Raw genomic sequence first — 23,011 nt, 5'->3', positions numbered from 1 at the left:
AAACTTCAACCAGGGCATGCAGATGCAAGTGTTGTATAAATAACAAACGCTGCTGTTGTGAATAGGAAGTCAGTTTCTGATCATTTCCCTTCTCTTCCCAGTTCTGTTTTAAACACTTAAGGAAGAAGTGCTTGATCTCTATACTAAATTGGCTTCTAAAGATAATGTTGGAATTCATCATTTAAAAAAAAAAAATGACACAGAATACTTGTCAGTGTCCAGCCTGCTGGGCCTTTATTTTTCTGATGACAGTAAATGATCTACTTTTGTCCAGCATGTTTAACAGCCTTTAATTTCTGATGTAATGAGTCATTTGCCAAACTGCCCTCCTCCCTGCGCTGACTCACCGTTGGTTTAGGCTGCCTTCACTTACTATCAGTCTGCTGCGCAAAGTACGGTTGCACATCTAAATGCCACTACTTAATTTCAAGGTGCAGGTAGTGCTATTCTTAGGTCTTACTGAAATTCTGCCCAGTATTTAAAAAAAAAAAAAAAAGCAAAGGCAATCCCTCGCTTAAACAGCAGGGCTCCCGTGAGACTTGGTGCGTGATGTATTTGGTGCAAGTTAGTGCTGCAAGCCTGAGAAGCATCTCCTGTGCAGCCTGGGAGTTGAGTGCTCCAGCAGCCTGTTCTTTGGACAGGGTGGAGCGTGCTTTGCATGCCATACCTGCTCAGATAGGGGGTGATGGTTCTGCTATACCTGCTCAGATATGGGGTGCTGGTTCCTGTTGACCACCCTTACCCATAAAGGCACAGGACAGTGACAGCTAGTGCTCTAAAATACAAAGTCTCTTTCCTTTTCCTGCTGTACCTCCTGTCTCTAACCATGTACACCCGAGTTCCAACTCCAAACTATGCCTTCTGTCATCACCCAAAGGTCTCGATGCAGGTTCCAGCCCTGTGTGTGGCAGAGCAAGAATAGGAGCCATAAACTGCTGCCTGGCATGAGTGACTCTCGGTGGGTCAGCACACCCACATCTGTCGCAGGAGCCTGGTGGCACCAGAAATACTTTTTCATGCAGTTGTTGCCCCTGACTATAGAAGTTCCTTTGCCCCTTTTCGCCCTGCATAGGGTCACAGGGGCAGGCCAGGACAGGAGTTTTGTTCAGGCCTCCTCCTAGTGACTCCCTCTGACTTTCCCACTCAGCCTTTTATGATGTGTCAACATTTGCTGCAACTCACAGCGCTCCTGCTAGAGCCTGACCTGACCTGACGTGATTTATGACCTCTGATCGGCTTTCAGCCTGAGCCCAATGGTGGCTGGCATCCATCTGCTCGCCTGATCCCCCAAGATGCCCACCTGCCGCAGTTCTCCCATTCAGAGCCTGCTTCCTTTCCACTGAAGTATGTCCTGCTGAGAGCACGCCGTGAGCAGCACAGACACACAAAGGGGTGTCACTGTGCCCCTCGGCTTGGTTTGGTGCATTAGCACTGACTATGGACAAGAAAAACTTAGGATGGATTAAAAAGCAGCACTGGAGATGCTGTGGAGAAACCGGTGTCGCCTCAGACCGCTGCAGACACCACGGTTTCCTCCGCCCGGGTGAGAATGGGGGTGTGGGGGAGAATGAAAGCACTTTGCCTGAACGGAACATGGAGGATTCGAGCAGCCAGGCGCTGCTGGCACAGATTATCATCCTGGGAGAGGTTCCCTGGAGCAAGCGCTGCGGGAAGCCCTTAGAGAGCGTTAGGCAGTGCGCTGCGGCCATAAAACCGAGAAACGCTGTCGCTGCTCCCGGGGCAGCGGGTGATCCCCGGGGCTCTGCCCCATGACAGGCCCCCGCACCGCCCGCTTGCCCCTGGGAACGCCGAACGCTGGTTTCCGGCACGGCGTGGCTCCCGGCCGTTAGTTCCGCCGTTAACGGTGTTTCACCAGGCACGGCTGCGCGGAGCGGCACTCCAACAGCGCTGCCGCCGGCGCGCTCCGAGCGGGCGGGACGCCGACCGCGCACGCCAGCGCTCAGGGGGCTGCGGCCCGGGGCCGACGGGCACGGCCATAGCGCCTTCCCGCCGCCCGCATGGCGCCTCCATGTTGGGTCCCGTCCTCCCCCCCGGCTCCCCCTTCCCGCCGCCCTCTATGCAAATGAGCCGCCAGCCTCGCGATCTGATTGGTCACGCCCGCCTCAAGGCGCCTTTTTGCGCCTTCCCCCCCCCCGCGCGCGGAATATGCAAACGAGGGCCTGCGCCGCGCTGCCATTGGCTGCCAGTCGCTCCCCGGCCGTTTTTCTCTGCCCCCGCCCGCTCCTTCAGCCTACGCTCACCGGTGTCGTCACCTGCGTGCGGCCGCTGGAGCGCTCTCATTGGCTGCCGCGTACCCAAAACTCCGCCCCCCCCCCCCCCCCCCCGGTGCGGGCGGAGGAGGAGCGTTGCGGCGCGGTGGGCGGGTGGGGTGGGGGAGAGGGGAAAGCGCATGAAGGTTCGAGAATACCGGCCGGCCGGCGGGCACGCCCCCTTCCTGCGTGCGTCACGCAGGGCGCGGGTTCCGGCGGGCGGCCATTGGCCAGAAGGGCGGCGGAATACGCGAGCGGATTGGCTGGAGCGGAGGGACGAGGCGGGCGCTTCTGGAAGGTTCGGAAGGAGTATATAAGGGCGGCGGGGCGGGCGCTGCGCGGTCTCGCTGAGCCGCAGCTGTGCGGAGCCAGTGCTGTGTGTGCGCGCGTCCGGGCCTGTCCGCGCCGTCCAGGTAAGCGGCCCTGCGGGCGGCGGGGAGGGGACGGCGCCCCGCGGGAGGGTTTTTTGCACCGGGAGGGGCTGTGGAGGCGCGGGGCTGAGCGGTGGGGGCGCTTGTGTCGCTGTGGCGGTGGGGTTTGCCCTTACACTGCGGCGGTGCTGCAGAGCCGCGCGCGCTGCTGCCTCTTTTTTCTGCGAAATCCGCCCGAAGGGCGTTTTTTTCCGATGTTTCGTTCTGCCGAAACGGCGGGGAGAGGCGGGCGGGGTAGAGGAGGCTCGGTACCCGCGTTACCTCCCGCCGGGAGCGCCCGGGGCGGTGTGCGGGCGGGGAAGAGCGGTGCCCGCGGGGCGGGCAGGCACGGCGGGGTTTGTAGTCTCGGGGCTGGCGGGACCGCAGCGCGGTGGCCCGGGGGCGGGGCGCGGAGGGCGCCGGTGCCGCAGCGGCGCTGGGGCCGTGCCAGGGCTGCCGAGCGCGGCCCGCGCGGAGTTGCGGCTTCCATTGCGCGGCGCCTAAGATGGCCGCCGCGGCCACGTGATGCGGGCGGGGAGGTGCATGACGGGAGATGGAGTCCCGGGCCACGTGTCGCGCCACGTGGTCGGGCCGCGGCCGTGACCGCGAGCGGTTCCCGGTAAAATGCGGGATAATAGCGGTGGGGCGTTTTGGTGCGAAAATCCGTTTTTTCTCTTTTTTTCCAGACAAGATGTCGAAGGGACCAGCTGTCGGGATCGACCTCGGCACCACCTACTCGTGCGTGGGCGTGTTCCAGCACGGGAAGGTGGAGATCATCGCTAACGACCAGGGGAACCGCACCACGCCCAGCTACGTCGCCTTCACCGACACGGAGAGGCTCATCGGCGATGCTGCCAAGAACCAAGTCGCCATGAATCCGACCAACACAGTTTTCGGTACGGCTGTGAGGTCTGCACGCTTCCTGTGCGGGAGTGCTGGTGTTCCTTGGCTGCAGGGGTTACTGACCCATAGCAGGGCTAAAGCTTCCTCTTGGGAATTAAAACTCCTAATTGGTTTTTAGTTTGAGTAGCTACGTTACTAATAATTAAGCTTTTATTGAGAGGAGAGTATGTGCCTTGCAGCCAAAAACTTGTTTTGCTGCAGGTTATTCTAGGCATAGTGCTAAGTGGCCTTGACTAAGTGTCTCAGGCTAATTCCTAAATTTATTGTGGTTTATGCTACGGCAGCTGTAGCGTGGCTCTGAGGTCATACTAATGAGTATCGAAGAGATTATACTTACACTGCAGCTGGATCTTGACAAGGCAGTAATAATTCTAGGCTATCTGTAATGTTCTAATGTTTCATGCATTGTTTTTTAGGAAGAACTTCATACTCTATTGGAAATGAGCATATTTAATATGGCTGACTATTTTTTTCCAGATGCAAAACGGTTGATTGGACGTAGATTTGATGATTCTGTTGTCCAGTCTGATATGAAGCACTGGCCTTTCACTGTGGTGAACGATGCTGGCAGGCCAAAAGTGCAGGTGGAGTACAAAGGCGAGACGAAGAGTTTCTACCCGGAAGAAATTTCTTCCATGGTTTTAACCAAAATGAAGGAAATCGCAGAAGCGTATCTTGGGAAGGTGAGGTTTATGACTTCAGGGAAACGTAGGGAATAGTTCTGTATGTATGAGTAGTTAACACATCAATAACCGACTTTTTACTTGCTCTTTTGTAGACTGTCACTAATGCTGTAGTGACTGTGCCAGCCTATTTCAATGACTCTCAGCGTCAGGCTACAAAAGATGCTGGAACCATTGCAGGGCTCAATGTACTGCGAATTATCAATGAGCCAACAGCTGCTGCGATAGCTTATGGTCTGGACAAAAAGGTACGCTTTGGAGTGACTGCTGTCTCTGGCACTAGAGGAGTAAGCCTGCTGAACTAGCAGTAGAAAATGAATTGTGTTATGAAAATTGATCTCTTCTTCCAGGTTGGAGCTGAAAGGAATGTTCTTATCTTTGACCTTGGAGGTGGCACCTTTGATGTGTCAATTCTGACTATTGAAGATGGCATCTTTGAGGTGAAGTCCACTGCAGGTGACACTCACTTGGGTGGAGAAGACTTTGACAACCGCATGGTGAACCACTTCATTGCTGAATTCAAGCGCAAGCACAAGAAAGACATCAGCGAGAACAAGAGAGCGGTTCGCCGCCTGCGCACGGCGTGCGAGCGCGCAAAGCGTACCCTGTCGTCGAGCACGCAGGCCAGTATTGAAATTGATTCTCTCTATGAGGGTATTGACTTCTACACATCCATTACCAGAGCTCGCTTTGAAGAGCTGAACGCTGACCTGTTCCGTGGCACCCTGGATCCTGTGGAAAAGGCGCTGCGGGATGCCAAACTAGACAAGTCGCAGATCCATGACATCGTGCTGGTTGGTGGGTCTACTCGTATCCCAAAGATTCAGAAGCTGCTGCAGGATTTCTTCAATGGCAAAGAGCTGAACAAGAGCATCAATCCTGATGAAGCTGTGGCTTATGGTGCAGGTACTGACAAATTCACATTATCTTTGTGCTAAAACTGGGGCCTGATCTTGGCAAACTAAGTGCTTCATCTGAACTGAAGTCTCAGAGCAGTACTAGTGTAGGCCCTGATCTTCCACTTGAATCAGTAAAGCTTTTCAAAGCAGTGGGGAAAAAATTTGACTTGCAATGATGAATCAGGTCCAAAGCCATTCGTAGTTTCCACCAGAAGTCTACTAATGATGGCCAAAAACCTTCCTTGGATGTCTGAGCGAGCCATGGGCTTAACTGTAGCAGGCAGTGTATTTGTTGCAGGACTCTTAATTTTTTTTTCTCTTCCTCAGCTGTTCAGGCTGCTATTCTGTCTGGAGACAAGTCTGAGAACGTACAGGATCTGCTGCTGTTGGATGTGACGCCTCTGTCTCTTGGTATTGAGACCGCTGGAGGTGTCATGACAGTCCTGATCAAACGTAACACCACCATTCCCACCAAGCAGACTCAGACGTTCACTACGTACTCTGACAACCAGCCTGGTGTGCTGATCCAGGTACGCAAGCCACACGAGAGTGAACTGACAGTGTGCTTACATCATAGTAAGACCCTGTCAAACACTTCCAGTGGTTAATACTAGAAATAAATTGTAGGCCAGAGGTTTTGTGTTCTTGTAGTTAGCAAGGAGTGCTAGTAAATAGCTGGTTGCAATGATGAAAGTGATTCCAAAGCCATTCGTAGTTTCCACCAGAAGTCGAAAGACTTGTGTTGGTCCAAGTACCTTCCTTGGATGTCTGAGCGACCATGTCATGTCACTTCAGGATAATACCCCATTATGTGCAGGCAGACTTAGCACTTAAATTCCTGATTCTTATTCCTAGGTCTATGAAGGAGAACGTGCCATGACAAAGGACAACAACTTGCTGGGCAAGTTTGAGCTGACTGGTATTCCCCCTGCTCCCAGAGGTGTACCTCAAATTGAAGTCACCTTTGATATTGATGCCAATGGCATCCTCAATGTGTCTGCTGTGGATAAGAGCACTGGCAAGGAGAACAAGATCACAATAACAAATGACAAGGGTAAGGATCTGTGTGTTTCTGAGCTAGCTTGTCAAACTGCCCTCTCTGTCCTCCACTAAACGACTAGAAAACTGATGTGAAATGCTGCTGTGTTGTGCAGGCCGGCTGAGCAAGGAAGACATTGAGCGCATGGTTCAGGAAGCAGAGAAATACAAGGCAGAAGATGAGAAGCAGCGTGATAAAGTGTCTTCTAAGAACTCCCTGGAGTCCTATGCATTCAACATGAAAGCTACTGTGGAAGATGAGAAACTCCAGGGCAAGATCTCTGATGAGGACAAGCAGAAGATCCTGGACAAATGCAATGAAATCATCAACTGGTTGGACAAGAATCAGGTATGTCATACTCCATGTTTGGTCGATGTTTACTTCTGGTGTCTCACTGAGCTACAAAGAAAGCTCAGTGAGAGAGAGTGGAAGAGAGCTACTGGTTGCTGTGATGAAAGTGATTCCAAAGCCATTCGTAGTTTCCACCAGAAGTCGAAAGACTTGTGTTGGTCCAAGTACCTTCCTTGGATGTCTGAGCGACCACGGCTTGCAAGCTTACATAGCTTTGAGTTCCTCCTGATTCAAGCTGCTTAGCTTGCAAGTATCATCTTCTCCAACCCTAACGGGAGTCCTGTTACCCCAGGAGCAGCGTAAGCTCTAGGGGCGATTTGAGGGAGTCCTAGATCAGTAGGTTAGTTTTGTTGGAACTAGACCAAGCAGACCTATTGTCTTATGTCTAGCCCAGTGCAAGTCTGACTTGGTGGGGCTGAAGATGGCCAAAACTAAGCCCAGACTCTTGAAGAACAAAAGCCAGGTAGTGCCAGATAACTTTTTGGACTGTATCCATGTTGTGAGAGCAGCAGGTCCTGAGTTTTTCGTCTCTTTCAGACGGCTGAGAAGGAGGAGTTCGAGCACCAGCAGAAAGAGCTGGAGAAGGTGTGCAACCCCATCATCACCAAGCTGTACCAGAGTGCAGGAGGAATGCCTGGAGGGATGCCTGGTGGATTCCCTGGTGGTGGAGCTCCTCCATCTGGTGGGGCTTCTTCTGGACCAACCATCGAGGAGGTGGACTAAAGCCACTGGGACATGCATTCCACTAGCAGTTAGTATTGGAGGGCCCCCAGGTTGGGGGTTAGATTGAAGGACCCAAACCTGTAGGCACATCTGGGTGTATTTTGCCAGATTAAAACTCCATAACTGAGCTGCTGTAAAAATCAAAGTTTTCTGGGCATTTTAAATACTTGAAAATGTGCACAGGAGGAGAGATGAATACCATTGCACTTTACAGTACTGTAAACAAGTGGAAATGCAATTCATGTCCTAAGGAATAAAAACTATTTAATGGGCATACCAATGTTTTTTGTTTGCTTCTTTGTACATGCTAATACAAGGAAAAAAAGGAAAAGAAATTTAATTGTAAATGAAGATCACATGTTCAACCTGAGCATGATCTAAGCACAAAAAATAACTTGGGCTCCAGGTTAGTCACCCTTGAGTGGTTTCTAGATAAAAACCTGCTTCGGGTTTTGTTTCTGAAGCATTGATACTGAACTCAAAACACAGGAGCATCACATAAGCTTTTTGCTTTCAAAGATGAGAGCTACACCTTTAAAAATGTAAGAATTTTAGGACAGAGGCACAGTAGCTTAGTCCACAGGGTTTCTTGGTCCTTCCTGGCTTCTGGGGCAGGACAGGACTATTGTCTCCATCTGGATAGGTACAAAGGTTGCAGGATGTTAAATAAAACCAACCAAGGATTTGGTAACAAGCTGAGTGACCTCACCCTTTCTGAAAAGTCTAGGAGTGTTTTCAGACAACTGGCAGAGCTGGTTACTGTTCACTCAACAGCAGGAGAGAAGAGTTCTTTAAAATACACAAAAATACGAAGAGAATAATCATCTGTTGGTCTGTTAGGCAGGTGTTATGCTTGAACCTGTTGGCAGCTCAGTCCCACACAGCTGCTTGTTCACTCCCTTGGATGGGAGAGGGAATGGGAAGGGTAAAAGAAAACTGGTGGGGTGAGATAAAGTCTCTTTAATAGATAAAGCAAAACCTGTGTGTGTGAGCAAGGCAAAATATGGAATTTCTTCACTACTTCCCATCAGCGGGCAGATGTCCAGCCATATCCAGGAAAGCAGGGCTCCATCACATGTAATGGTGACTTGGGAGGACAAATACCATCACTCTGAACATGTGGATGTGTCCTGTCCCCCCGTCACCCCTTTCTTCCCCCAGCTTTTATTGCTGAACACGACATGGTATGGTCTGGAGTATCCCTGTGGTCAGTCGGGGCCAGCTGTCCCAGCTGTGCCCCCCCCAAAATCCCTGTGCACCCCACCTTGCTCGCTGGTGGGGTGGGGTGAGGAGCAGAGAGGACCCTGACCCTGTGTAAGCACCGATCAGCAAGAACTAAAACATCCCTGTGTTATCAGCACAAGCCTCTGTGAAGAAATTTAACTCTATCCCAGCCAAAACCAGCACGGGGGTGACCTTAGCATAGGACAGTGCCTTTGTTAGGCAGGACTGTCCCTTTGCCACCCCACTTTGTTCTGCCCCTGCTGATTGCAACGTCATTTGCATTGCCATACAATAATTATTAATCAATATATAATACATAATTATGAATTAATATGAATATATTATGTCATTAATAATAATTATTATATCCTAATAATAATTGGGGAAAAATTGAAACATTAATTCCACTTTCGCACAGAATAAGGGTAGGAAACAAAGCACCGTGCTGTCGGATTAGTATTGCACTCCAGCGTTTAAACGCATTTTGAGCCGAGCCTTAGGGCTTGCCCGGGATTGGGGGGGGGGAGCTGGGGGCTGCCGGCACTGGCAGCGTGTGGCCACCAGGTAGCAGCATGAGACCATAGAATGGCAAAGTGGTGTTTTTTTGGTTGCCTCCCCCCCCCAAAGTTTTGAATTAAATCCCAAAAATATATTTATGGCGTTTAATTCCGTCCTTAGCAGCATGTCCCATGAAGAAAGTGTAATGTCTTGTTGCTGTAGGGGATACTAAATGAAAACTGGTTTTGGAAAGTGGTATTTTGGGGTATTTTAGAAACAGTGGCTTAAGCCAGCACAGTTTTCACAGGAGAGTGTTCCTGGAGGTTGTCAGAGCCAGGATTCAAAACTCCCAGTCTTTCCCAGCTAAGGGATGAGGTTTCACGGTGTATATCATGAATAAGCACAGATTCAGGCTGAGGGTCGGGCCATGGGGGGTGTGAGACCAAGGGGGGAGAGACGGGGCTGCTGCGGGGGGTTTGCGGTCACCCCGACACTCGCACGAGGGCAGCAGGCAGTTTTAGTGAAGTAAAGGAAAGAAAACAGTGTTAAACTTGGGAGTTTTACATTCATGGCAACAAAGCAGCCTGAAAAGTTGTGTGCAAAACAGGGGAACTGTTTTTAGGTTAGCGTATGGATAATTTGTTAAGTTCTTTGAAAAAAATTCGAGTTTTTTCCTTTTCTTTTCTCTTTTCTTTTCTTTTCTTTTCTTTTCTTTTCTTTTCTTTTCTTTTCTTTTCTTTTCTTTTCTTTTCTTTTCTTTTCTTTTCTTTTCTTTTCTTTTCTTTTCTTTTCTTTTTTCTTTTCTTTTTTTCTTCAATTTTGTCTTTTTTTTATTTGTTAAAAACCTTAAATTCAATTTTTTTCTTTTTCTGTTACAAGTGTTTCTTAATTGGGCACAGATTGGGTAATTGGTTGGAATCCTCCACAGCCGTACCTGGTAAATCTAACGTCAAGTGCAAGCACCTGAGTATCTGTGCTGGCAATGCTGCTGCCAGAACAGAGGCAAAGAAACAAATGCAGGTAACATCTATGCAACTTTATTTTGTGCATCTTTTGAGGATCTTGTTTTCTTCCAAAGTGGTGGGGTGTTCAGCTTTATTTTCTTCACTGATGAGCAAGATCTGTCTCTGTGGGGGCAAACAGGAGCAGCCACGCTCCATCTGACAGTGACAGGAGAGCTCTGCAGGACACAAGCTCCTGTTTCAGCTTCCCAGCTTTCCTAACTAGCAGATTTTGCAGCCAAGCAGCTATTCCAAAGGTTTGATCTTGGACAACTCAGATCCTGTGCCCTGTGATACCGCTATTTCTTTTTTGTAAGGCTTGCCCAGTTATTCCCCTGCTGTAAGGGCTATGAAAAAGCTGGGCCATGTGAATCATCTCCTTTGGTTACTGCCTTACTGGAAAGGGCAAAGTTAATTCATAGTTTATTCAGGGAGGCTCAGGAGACACTGGGGTGTCATTTCATTCCAGTTGCCTTTCCTGAAGCTGTTAGGGTGCAGTAGTCTGGTAACAGTAACGTAGTAAAGGAAAGACCTTTTGTTTTGAATTTAGCGTTGCGGTTTCCCCCTGGAGCTTCGGTGGTGAGCAAAGCACCTTTTCCAAGTCTCGCTGCTCGATACTGAGTTGCTGAGGGAATAGTTCTCCTCCTGCATGGTTTCATGCTGGAGTGCAGGGGGGTCTGAAATGCTGGTGTTCGGGGGCGGCCTCTCCCTGCAGCTATTCTCAAATGCTTTAGAGACTTAAGAATAGTCAGTGGAGTGAAGTCCAGCTAAACTGAGATCTATCGGTGCCCAGTGTTGCCCATTTTAGAGGAAAACATGAAAAATATCTCAGTAAATAGACTTAAGGAAGAGTTTTTACTTTATATTTCACCAGAAGAGGTGGATTTGGTTCTGCTGAGGAGGAACCCCTGATTCCCATGCAGGTAAAACACAAAATGCTGCATAGCGTGTTCACAAGGCAGGAATTAGCTTAAGGGTTTGTTTTACGAGCTCAGAAGTCTGCTTAGATGCTGCTGACTGCTTTCTGGGTGTCTTCACCAAAGTAAATTAAGTTTTTCTTTCCTTTTCCAAGTGTTTTGGTGTCTATTTTCAGAGATAGAGAGTGCTGTGGCTGTTCTGTAGAACAGGCAAGGAATATGTTACTGGCTCGCCCCTGTAAAAGCTCCTGCTTTGGGATATTACTAAATTTCTCTGGTTTTGTGTGTGTAAGACAGCGGGAGAGACAGAGTGCATTTATTTTTTGATAAAACTAGGATAGAGTTATGCAGTTTAAGCTTGGGCTTGAAGGAGGTTACTGCAGCAATCAGTGACCCAGCTGGGGGGGAAGCTTGGTTCTGGGTCACTGGCGGGAAGTCGAAGCTGGGGGAAAGTCAGACTGAGTTTCCAGGCAGCCCTGCCAGCCCTGTCCAAGCACCTAATTCAGCTTCTTGGAAAACTGCAGCCTAGGGGTTGCACAGGGAGTCCAGGAGCAGAGGTAAGAAAAAAGGTTTAAGTTCCTTGTACAGCTTTATTAGAAAACATTAAGTGCTCTGCTACTGAGGGAGGGAAACCTGTGTTTGTTCTGGGAGTCAGACTTGGTTTATTTCCTACCTATACTGCAAAATACAAAGAAAAGAAGCTTTGAGGAAGCTTTCACACTTTCTTGAAGAAGAAAGCATTATTGAAAGATAGTTTTGGGGTGTTAAACTCTCATGTTTTGCAAGTAAAACTAGGTTTATAATCTGCAGTAGCCTCAAGGATAATAAACCAAGCTGTGCTTGACTATTTTACTTTGGAGAAGAAGGAACTTCCTAACCTCCAACAACTGCAAAGGTGCTGTTGACTCTTTCGAATAATCCTTGGGAACCCATGTAACAAAAAAAAAAAGAAAAGAATAAAAACAGCTCAGGAAAAGTGGGAGCTGGGGGTTCAGTGGTGGGTGGCAACAGCTGGTTGTAAGGAAAGGGCATGAATCAAAGCTGTGGTTTGAAATTGCTGTTACGGAAGGGCTTGCTGGAAAGGTAAAATAGAGCTAAACCAGGAGACCAAGCAGCCTTCTCACTGCTGAGCCTCAGTACTTGTCTCCTCTCGCTGGTCAAGTGCCTGTTTTTTCATCACACGATTGACTCCGTGGCTGTTTTGTTCAGGCTGAAAGACAGGAGCTCTTGCTGGAGGAGGTAGTCAATGCAGAGGTCCCAGGGCCTGGGAAAAGCAAGGATTAATAGGTTTGCTGCCTTGGAGCTGTGCACCCAAGTCAGCGTTGTATAAAGGCCTTTGCTAGCACCTAGGTAGCCCGGCTGCAAAGCCGGGGGTGCCCAGCCCCTTCGGGGTGTCTGGCTGGGAAGTGGGGTCGAGGTGCCCTGGGCTGTCTGGCACTTGGGGAGGAGCACTCGGCGGTGACCCTGCGGGTCCTGCCATGCGGAGGGCTGCGGAGCCCACGCTCCCTGTGCAGAGCAGTGTCCGAGCAGCCGCTGCAGGCACGCTTGTGGGATCCCCCAATTCCTACCCCAGCTGTGCTTTCTGGGGGTCAGCCTGGAGCCCTGCGGCGGGGCAGCCTGCTTTGCAGCTGCGTGTCCCCCTCGTCCTCGGATCAGTTGATGCCTTCAGTTTTCAAGGCTCTTTCCAGAGAACAAGACAACCTGTGGCAGAGGGGTGCACAGGCATACATGTTACGGGCTGGTTTATGAGCTTTGGCAGAAAATAGAGCAAACTTCTGGGCATATCTGCCTGTATTTCACATAACACGTGTGATTCTTTGACATTTAAAAGCAGCAAGAGGGTGCTTAAGCCTGGTATCTGGGAGTGAGGTACATCCAATCACCTGGTTTGTAATCTCTGCCCCATCACTGGATTTACTAGTAGCACTGCCTTTAGTTAGCAGACAAATGGGCACTCAGCAGCCCTCTGCTCAGCCCTCCTTCTCCCCTCGTGCTTTTTCTGCTCTTCTTCCACTGTCCCACATCATCACCCCTTTTCTGTCGATTTTCCAGCAATGCCTAATTCTATTATTTGGAATGATTTCCCACCGGGCAGTAGTTTATTTCTGTCATCAAATCTCCGATGAAATCTTTAGACATGAAATATTTAGCCCGATACCGACACATCGCACCTAGTGCTAACGTGTCGCAGGCTGCCTGGAGACAGCATTAGGCTGTAATTTGAAAGCGAGAGAAGTGATAATGCCATGCGCACTGCTTTTGTGAGCATGCATTAATGCATCTTTTGCCAGGGCTCCTCGTTGACAGCAAATCGACTCCCACTAATAGCATGCGGGAGGGTGGCAAAACTGGGGGTGATGCAGAAAATAAAGCATATTGACCAGCCAACTGCAGCACCCCAGTAGCCTTTAATCTATTATTGCCCTTGATGGGGGTGTTTTAATGCAACTTTACTGTCAATCGCATTTATAGTCGCACACTCTGCCTGCTGGGGAGCACTGTGAAAATGGCAGAACTTGGATCATGCTGTTGCTTAGAGCTCATAGTTATTGATCGTGGCCAGGCTCAGGAGTCTGGGTTATAATTATTTCATTAAACCATTTAATGGTTATCAAATATGAACCCTTCTACCATTCCATTTAGGAAATGCAGCGAGCTTTAAGCTTTATTGCTAATCTTTGATCTGATTTTTCTTAAATTGTCCGACGCTCCCAAGCGGTCGCTGTTCCCCTGCCAAAGCTCTCTGCATATTGATCCTGGGAGAGCCGCTCTCAGCGGCGCCGGGCTCTCACGTGGCACATGGAGATGGGATTATATGTGAGTGAGCCTGCGCTAACGGATCGCCCCAAATAATGACTGGTCCCCTCTCTGACCTGTTTTTTGCCATGGTGGAGTCACTCTCAGACTGCCACGGTGGGGAAGACAGTCTCTTCCCTTATGGAAGGCATTTTGCGCCTCAGTTTCCCTGTGCCTCAGTTTCCCATTTGACCAATGGAGTTACTTGTGCTTTTTTTCACTCATTTGGTGTTTAAGGATGAAAAGAACCAATGATGACAATGAAAATACTCCTCTTATTCAAAGACAGTCTGTTCATGCCTGTAAAGGAGGGAGGAAATTTCCCTTCCAAAGCATTCTTGATTTTTTTTTTTATGAGAATGAAAACAATTATGTTGTTTTTCACATATAGCCAGAATATGGCTGCATCCCACTTGGTCCCAAATGTTTGAGGCAGCCTTAAAAGCATGGTAGGCAAAACACAGTCTGTTGCTGCATCTCTGACACTGAGTGTTTGTCTCTTCCCTGATGTGTTACCCTCGACACAGCAGCTCGAAGCGGCAGCTTAGAGAACCTTGTGCCAGTGTAACAGCATTGCACGAGGGCATGGCAGAAATGGGCTGGTTTGGGGGGGGCTGCCCTTGGTTCCTGAACCTGTAGAGGTACAAGAACTGTTCCTGGCACTATCTCTGTGGGCTTTGGGCTTGTTTTTCTATTAAAGTGGGCCAAGTCCTCTGAATTGCTCTTCATATTGCTTTTCCTCCTTGTTAATGGCATATTAAGTCAGGGTTTAATTCCTGTAACTGGAAAGCCCCATAAGAACCAGAGGAACTGTAGAAATCCCAGGGGCTCTCATCGGGATTCTGCATGGGGGCACGCCCCTGCCCTCTCTGACACGCTGGTGCCTTTCAAAATCACACAGACCTCACGATTAAAGTGTGGAAAAACTGGATGAACCCAGGTCTACGGGGATAGGGAGGCCTTCAGGAAGTATCTCAGTATGCATTTGTATTCCGGATCCATTGAAAGCCTGTATTCATTGGCATCTTTTCATTAAAACCCTGGATGCTCTGGAAAAGCTATACCTTAATTTGAACAAACGGATTCCTTTTTTCTGTGGGCAGGCGATACAGTTTCTGCAGTCCTTTATCAGTATTCTGTGCTGCCTTCTGGCAGCTGCTCATTTTATGTTGCCTCAACCTGTGCTGACCTCATTTTCTATCACAGAGCAGTGAAGGATTTGGTAAAAATTAGTTATATTAGTAGCTCCCGATACAGCCAGTTTATTTGTGATATGACAAATATTTCAGCCATTAGGATCTTTCCATCTCTTAGCAGCTTAAATGCACTCACTTATATTCCAAATCACTGCTTAATTTAAAAGCCTATTTGTCTAGATTGTTGCAGGCATGAAAAAAAATGCAGAACACTTACCCTTTCAAATAGGCCTGTCGCACAACCGGAGTCGTGCCTGTGATTGGATCTCCCGCTCCATAACTTTACACTCGGCGAAGCCACAGACTAATCACTTAGTGCACGGCAGAAGCACATCAATTCCGTGGAGGAAGGGTGGGCGCGACGCCGAAGATGAGGAGACCAGATTGCTGCCTTCTTCCCTCCGTGCAGTGATTCACCGGCTGTGCCTCAGTTTCCCTATCTGCACTGCTGGGATGTGGAATGCATTTGCTGGCTTTCTGGAGCCATGGAGTTGCCCAGCAGTTTGGGAATACCATGTGTGCAAGTGCAAGAATGTCACTGCGGGGTAAGGGAAGGGCAGGAGTGCTACAAAGCCACCCCTGGCAGTTGTTCAGGGTGTTTTAGTGCCTGCTAAGGCTATCTCTGAAGCCTGACAGCTGCTGGCTGCTTAAAAAGAGGCTTCAGATCCACAGGGGCAAGCAGGCAGGAGATATGTACTGGTTTGATAATTTGAGGGGGGCTTTCATGTGTCCTGTGACCCCAGCGCTTCTGTAAAGTAAATAAGCTCATGGCAATGCCTAACGTCTTCAGCCTTGCTGTCCTCTTTTCTCGTCCCTACAGTTCAGGAGGGGAAGGGAGAGTGGAACTGCAGGGAAGATGCTGGGATGCCCATCCCAGCACTGTGCCTCCTTGTTCTCCTAGCATTCAGCCAGGCCAGTTTCTCCAGGCTTTTTTCCCATACCCAGGAGGCTTCTTTTCGAGACTCGCACGTTTTCATTTGTTTGAGACAACGTCAGGATGTAACTCTAGGTTTGCTTTAAGGAACTGCACTGTCTCTTACAAAGATCTCAGTCAAATGCCCGGAGCTGCTGACACTCCTGCTCCGTGAAGGTGGCCAGATCTGCTGGGCAAGCTGGGCTGCCCTTGCTCTCTCCCTCTGTGCATTCCCCTGGGGAACTTCTCAGTTCCCCTTGGACGTTTTTCTTCTGCTCAAATCTGGGACGCAAATGCATGCTTCCCCCACGCCTGCTGTGTCTGCCTGGCCAGTGAAGGCATGAGAGGACCGGAGTTTTCTCTGCTGGCTCCTTCCCCCAGCTCCAAGAGGAGGTTTCTGTCTGTGTGCTGCATCGGTTTTCTCCACGGAGCAGCCGCCAGCCCCGGTACCTGTTCCTCTGTTGGTGCTCTAGTGGGCACGTTTAAATTCATGGGCAGTGGTTGTTTAAAGCTAGGAAAAGGGAGCTCTGTCAAAGACTTAGTCGTTTTTGTGGAAAAGATGAGCTTTTGTGTAACTGGCCGTGAAGAATCCGCAGGTCAGCTGTGTGATGCGTTTGCTGCCTTTTTCTGCCACCCCTGTTCTATCCTCCCCACAGGTCTGCGAGCTTTCCTCCCTCTCCAGGAGCTCCCTGCCTGCCCCTGGGTCCCAGCTGTCCCTGTTTGGATTAGATACACTAGACATCGCCCTCTGACTTTTAGGAGATGGGGCTCAAAGGCTGAAGTTTATTTACAAGGAAGAAAGGATCCACAGGTTAACCCATTTCATGTCTGCCTCCAGGGCTCCATGGAGGGAGCCAGTTCCAATTTTTACCCGGAGACCATGTGTTATTCCTTTCCCTGGTTTTCCCTAGTCTCCTCCCAGGTAGGTAGCTGGTGTTTCTGGATCACACCTTAGAGCTTTGCAGGCAGATAGTGCTAGATTTGATGAAGTACAGAGTGATGGGAAGTGAAGGAATTCACCAGCTCTAAAAGGCAATTGCTGAAAGCATCATTTGCTTTTGAGGGAAGGTTTTTTGCTTGTGGCGTTAGTTCCTCGGGCTCCCAGGCGTTGCCTGCTGCTTTTGCAGAGCATCCTTTATGGTTGTGAAGAAGTAAGAAAAGAAATTTAAAAGTAAAATCCTGCTCACGTGCAACTACTGCTTTTGGTTGTGTCAGCTGGGATGTTTGACATCTTCACTAAAGGTAAATTATCTCTGAAAATGTATGGTATTTTATAGTAGGTTACAGCAGAGTAACTAAAATTAACAGTCCTTGTGCTGAGTTAATTCAGCCTTGATAAATTTTCCTGCACCTTTCAAGGAGTTATGATGGAGACATATTTAATTGCTAGAAAAAGCCACACAAAGCTAGAGCAAACTGTAATTCTTGCTTAGTTTCACTATTCAACTTGCAAGACTCTAGGAGTTCAAATGCTGATGGAAGTGTATCGATTTTCCCCTATATTGAATGCTTCCAAAAAAAAATCTCAACAAAAAAACCCAACCCACCTCCCGTGATGCAAGTCCCATGGTTCCAATTAAAATCACCTGTTAACTTAAAAAGGTCTCTTTTTAAAAAGGGTTTAAAAGATTTTCATTTAATTGATTCAATGTAAAATGCCCTTTACAATTACCACTATAAACTACTTGTTTCCCACTGAGTAAGACCCAATTTGAGATGTTTATCAAGACTTTGCACTCTTTCCACTCTTCATACTGAGTTCTTAAATTCCTTATTGACAGCTTGCATCTGTCAGCAATGGATATTTTTAGTTTGTTGCAAGAAAGCTTTTAAAAGGTTGCAATGGCTTGATTTTGTCTCTGTGGTCTCAAGCGATAAATCAGCTCTGAATGGCCTCGTAAGTGTGGGCCGTGCTGGGTGCCCTTGATTTCAGAACAGTAAAATGACATGATTTAACAAATTTCTCCTTTCCTTCCCCTGAGTAGTTCCATAAAGACTGTGCTGTTTAGTGCAAAGATCGCACCCCTTGTTTTCCTTCACTTTTTTGGGTCTCACAACGAACTTCTCAACTAATAAACACTGTGGCACCGATTGGTTTCTGCTGAAGTCTCCGTGGCTTTGGTTGTGGGGCATACATAGAACTTTCTCCTCAAAAGACTGACATCCCCCCTTGATTTAATTGAGATAAACGTGCTTTTATCAGAAGACAACAATTTGTTATTTGTTATCTCACTGTCCATACAGACCCTAGACACTATTTTTTCAGCTTGGTAAGGCAAGACAGGCAGAATAGCACTAGGTTTGCAGTGCAAGGAGCCCACACATGTCCCCTCATTGTATTTTAGCTCCCAAAGTCTATCAGGGGAGACTTTATCCTTCTAGAAAGCCACCAATGTTTTGTGCCTGTGAGCTGGATGGTTTTACAGGCAGTCACCCCCACTGCCTCGTATTCTGAGAAGGGGACCCGGACCCCAAAGCACATCCCTTAACACCAGGCAGAAAGACCATGGAAATTATCTGACCATCCAGGGAGGAAAAGCAACTGACAGAGGAGAGAAAGAAAAGGGTTTTAATAAAGGGAGCCCTCGCAACTCCTACATCTTCCCCTGCGCAGCGAAAGCACAGCGACATCTCCCCTCCTCAAAATGGGGGCAGGTGCTCCACGCGCTTTGCTCTGGCTGTTTTTCAGCCTTTTCCCAGCGTTTCAGGGGTGTCTGGATCTAGCTTTTCCACCCCAATGTTATTGTGGGTTAGTGTGTGGATGTGAGGGTTTTCTCTTCCTTTTCTGTCACAGAAAAGAAAGCTGAATTGACGTGTTCACACACAGCAGTGCCCGAGCTCTGCTCTCCGTGGCCCAACGCTGCTTTAGGGCCAGAGGAGATTAAAACCAGGGTAAACGCTGGAAAGACTGGAACTAGCCCTGCTCTGAAATGTGTGCCCATGTCCAGCTACACACCTTAACCACCCTCTGTGGCCTCTGAGGATGGGAAGGAGTAACGTGGGTTCGCTTAGGGTCTGCCTACCTGTCCTGCCCCACCCTGCACATTCCCACCCCAAGGATGGAGGCAAATGCTTGCTGCATACAACGGGAGCGAGGAGAGACCTACTGGCTGCTGCACAGAGAGTGGGGCATCCCAGAGTAGCTGTAAGCACCATATTTTTTCCTTTCCTCTGGGCAGGCTGTGCTTTTTCGGGCTCACCTGGCAGGGCAGCAGCTCGCTGTCGGGGCACTGCAGGCTCACCCTTGCTGCGGGTAACCGGAGGGCTGAGGGGTGCCAGGCTGCGGAGCCGGGGCAAAGTGGGGTGAAGCAGGGATGCTGTGTAGGTGATGCCTCAGCCCCCTGAATCACTGTCCTGACTTCTTTTTATGGGTGGGGAAACTGAGGCACAATGAATTTTTTTTTTTTCACCCCTGAATGCTAGCAGTGATTTACTAAGGCTCTGAGAGCGGGTCAGCCAACGGCCCAGGTATTAATCAGAGATCAAACTCTGCCTCTTCTCTCACCTCCAAAAAGGCCATGTTTGTGCTGCTCAGCCGTAATGCCACGATTTCTCTTAAATAACATACACTGAGAGCCACCTAGCATGCTAAAACCCAGCCCTGCTCTCTAACCTAGGTTTGCTGCTGATAAGAAAGCCTCATAAATCACCCCAATTACATTTTCACAAACAGAGAGTTTGTTTCCACACTTTGAATCAAAACTCTAGCCGGACTGGGGAAGAGAAGATGTTAGCTTACAGCCCCCGATGCAGACATGCTAATTACAAACCCCAACAGGTTAAAGTGTCCAGCACAAAGGTGATAAATATGGGTGTAATTATGGGTTATTGTAGCAGCTTAATTAGGATAGCTGTAATTAGCCTATTTTCCCCCATCTTTATTTAGCAGCTAACAAAATCAAATGGAAAATATTTTAATTTAAAAGGCCTTCTCAGCATAGGGTTACTAGAAGAGACAATTACTCATTGATAACTGAGGTGGAGAAATCACTTTTTTTTTTGTGCCAGTAGTAATAAAAAGCAAGGCTGTTAGCCAAAAAACAATACCCATCAGATTTTACTTTGGAATTTAGGTTTCAGTCCATGTGAAAATCCAGGAGTCCTCACCTTTGGTTTAGTGAGGCTTAACTTGCAAACTGGTATCTAAACCTCTGGAGAAAGGTCTGGTTTCTCTTTTCTGCGTTCAGGGAAGCCTGAGCACCATCGAGGAGAGCCAGGGGTCTTGGTGCATCCCAGCTTTCCTTCCCAGCGGGTTCCTCCATCTGCTCAGTGGTCAGAGGCTGCTTCAGGGGAATCTGAGCAGGTTTAAACACCAGGGCTCAAAGCTGGGTTTCCCTCCTCCTAGCAGAATTACAAAGGAAAACGGGACAAGCTTTAAGAGGGAGGTTTCTGGGTGTAGGTTTAACAGTACAGAGGTGTGGAGAGCAGCAGTTTTTAATTCAGGTGCCCGGGGTCCAATTAAGTCGTTTTTCTGCTTGTACTTGAAATATTTGTGCCACCAGAGCCTCCTTAAAGCGGTGAAAGTGCCCTGGTGCAAGTGCAGGCTGGTGGGCCGATGGCAGTGTGAAATGCCCTCTCGCTGCCTTGTGTGGGATCTCCAGCCTCTGAAAAGGGAAAAGTACAGAAATGCTCAGTTTCCTCAAGGTTAAATAAAATAACCAACTCTCTGATCCCTGCTGGTGTTGTGGGAAGAGGACACAACTCATATTCGACATATTAGGGTTTTTGGGCGTTGCTTTTTTTAAAGAAACCCCTCCTGCTAGCATCCCTGTGGATTAGGTTGCTCATTTACTGGGCTTGAAAACATTTTCCTGTTCACAAGCTAAACAGATGAGACTCTAAGATTCCTCTCTTTCTTGTTCATTTAGGGGTGAAAAATTGCCAGCAAGAATTCAATTAGCATCATATCTGCTTAGCCCGGACCGCGCTGAGGGCCGTCCTGTACCCATACTTTCACTGCATCGTCTTCACAATAGCAGCATCTGCTTTATTATGAGTTGCCTAATTGATTCTGACATGGCCAGTTATTATATGTTAACAATGTCCTCTAGGGTGAATAGTTAGAGGGGAAGGGAGGGGCAGACACAAAGATGTTTTTCTTCTGTTTCTTGGACCTCCTTTCAGAATTAAAAGCTGTGGCTGACCTATTGCATTGCCTTATTCACAGAAAGGTCCCTAACTTCTGGCCTAACTTACTTGGAAATGCTGGTGGCAATTTTTCCTCTGGACGTTTATTTTTATTTGTTTGTTTGTTTGTTTCTTCCACTCATTAGAAAATGAATATTCAACACTACCAGCAAAGCTTCTAAATTGTGTGGAATAGGGGTGACATGTTACATGAAAATGAAAGTTGCCTTTGTCATTTTTCCTGATGGTGTACCAGCCAATCTTGGTAATCTAGCAAAAGTCAATATCTTTCACTAGCTCAGCAGATACAGTTAGAAAACCTGGAAACCTTTTGAAGCTCACAAACCTTTTCTCAAAGAACTCCACGTACAAAATTCAAAGCCATCACTGCTTTGGTGGAGGTATAAGGTCAGCAGTAATATATTCCCATTCTGTAGGAATTATAAAAATATCCCGACTTTTCCTTCTAAGAAAATAGAGGGATGATGTTGTGTGCTGAGGAATTAAACTTCTGACTAGGTTGGCATTGCTGATGTAGAGCATCTAAAAATCATGGTGATTATGGGAGCTGGAATTGGAGAATTCAGCAGCCAGGCTGTCAGATCCGTCCCATGCCAGGTGGGAAGTGCAGGGCATGTTTGGGGCAGGAGATGGACTAGAGGACCTTTTGAGATGGCTGCCAATCCTACTTCGTACAAAGCTATTTGCAAGGCTGGAATGTTGTTTGGGCAGTTTTATTTCCCTAATCTTTTGCAGTCTTATATTCTGGCTTGATTTACACTCGCACTCTCATTTCTGTCTTCATTTATAACCACTGCAGAGACACCCTTGTCCTTGGTGGTGTTTGTGCCTCGTGTTGTGCTCAGCTGGGTGATACAGGTACATCCACATTGCCCGTTGCCATTTCAGGCCACGTCTGTCCATGCTCTGTATTACTTCCCATCAGTGAAAAGCTCACTCAAGAGGCAACACACGTTGCCCTTATTTGTGCTGCTGCAGAAGAGGAAGAAATCTTCCTGCACCTCATGACCCCTCCTGGTAGCTACTTCTGCATGATGCTGTAAGGGCCTCTACACTTTGTAAGCGTCGCCCAGGAAAAATCAAAGTGTCAGATTAGGAGAGAACTCACAGCAATGCAATGGCAAAATGGTTCTTGCTGGGAAACATAATGCATCTTTTTTATGGAAGCTGGTTGTTCAGGGAAGTCCAGTTCCTTATCGATTTATCTCTGCATCCTCTATCCCTCATCGCGGCAACAGCCTTGCTCCTCTCCCGCATCCTTCACGACCCTGCAATACCTCCCGATCCGGGGAACCCGACACCTTAGGAAAGCAGATTGAAAGAGCAGGGCCCAGCGTGGATCCAGCCGGGTTCTGTCCCCTCTGTTTGCTCCCATGGGCCTGCAAAGGAGGGACATGTGAAGCTTTATACGAGCCTTTGTCATTTAGGTAGGGGATGTAAGGAGGGCTCCAGAGTCTCTCTAAATTCACTTAAATGTCTTTCGTAGGTCTTCTGTGGTCGTCAGGCAACATCTATTATTTTGTGTCAAATCTCCTGCAGTTAGTAGCCGTAAAAAAGTGCTGAGTTAAATTGTGAGGCTGATGCTGAAAAGTACAGAGCACCCATGATATCTATATATATGCTTCCTGTATAAGGAACTGAAGCACAGAGACACCAAGGTATGAAAATCTAAATCTTGTTAATTAGAGTTAGACCCCTCCATTTTTTGGAGGACCAGACCAAAGCAACTTGTGCAGGGTCACTTGCTCCAAAGTCTAAGCCAGAAATGATAACAGAGCCCGGGGATGGTGAAACTGCCTTGCAGAGCACTTCCAACCTCCTTGACCCCTGGGGATGTGACAAATGTCCACCCTCACGGCCCAAGACCAGGTGGGACGAAGACAGCAAGCTTCCACCAGCCTCTTCAGTATCCTCACTGCTAGGGAGGATCCATCAGAGGCGCATTTTAAAGGATGCTAGTTCCCTCCCGCGGCTCAAGGTGAAAAGCAAAAGGAAAGGAAACGGGCTTTGCTACAGCCCTGCAAGGCGTGCTAGAAGCTG

The 23,011-nt window shown here is 48.4% G+C and overlaps 1 protein-coding gene and 3 non-coding genes across 4 annotated transcripts; all 4 read left to right on the top strand.

Annotated features, from left to right (window-relative positions):
• Positions 1-2,617: 2,617 nt before the first annotated feature.
• Positions 2,618-7,554, top strand: HSPA8 (heat shock protein family A (Hsp70) member 8). The gene is made up of 9 exons (XM_086626971.1): positions 2,618-2,683; positions 3,367-3,576; positions 4,061-4,266; positions 4,362-4,514; positions 4,617-5,172; positions 5,493-5,695; positions 6,021-6,219; positions 6,320-6,552; positions 7,093-7,554. The coding sequence occupies exons 2-9, from the start codon at positions 3,372-3,374 to the stop codon at positions 7,276-7,278; spliced, it is 1,941 nt and encodes a 646-aa protein (XP_086483097.1). The 5' UTR covers positions 2,618-2,683; positions 3,367-3,371; the 3' UTR covers positions 7,279-7,554.
• Positions 5,333-5,423, top strand: LOC147526870 (small nucleolar RNA SNORD14). Its single transcript, XR_015222889.1, has one exon. It is a non-coding gene; the product is annotated as a small nucleolar RNA SNORD14 (small nucleolar RNA).
• On the top strand, positions 5,845-5,941 carry LOC147526869 (small nucleolar RNA SNORD14). The gene has a single exon (XR_015222887.1). It is a non-coding gene; the product is annotated as a small nucleolar RNA SNORD14 (small nucleolar RNA).
• LOC147526868 (small nucleolar RNA SNORD14) lies at positions 6,648-6,744 on the top strand. Its single transcript, XR_015222888.1, has one exon. It is a non-coding gene; the product is annotated as a small nucleolar RNA SNORD14 (small nucleolar RNA).
• Positions 7,555-23,011: the final 15,457 nt, after the last annotated feature.

Source organism: Tauraco erythrolophus, chromosome 26, assembly GCF_009769465.1.
Source record: "Tauraco erythrolophus isolate bTauEry1 chromosome 26, bTauEry1.pri, whole genome shotgun sequence".
NCBI classification, from domain to species: Eukaryota; Metazoa; Chordata; class Aves; order Musophagiformes; family Musophagidae; genus Tauraco; species Tauraco erythrolophus.
This window is presented reverse-complemented; position numbering and strand designations above follow the sequence as displayed.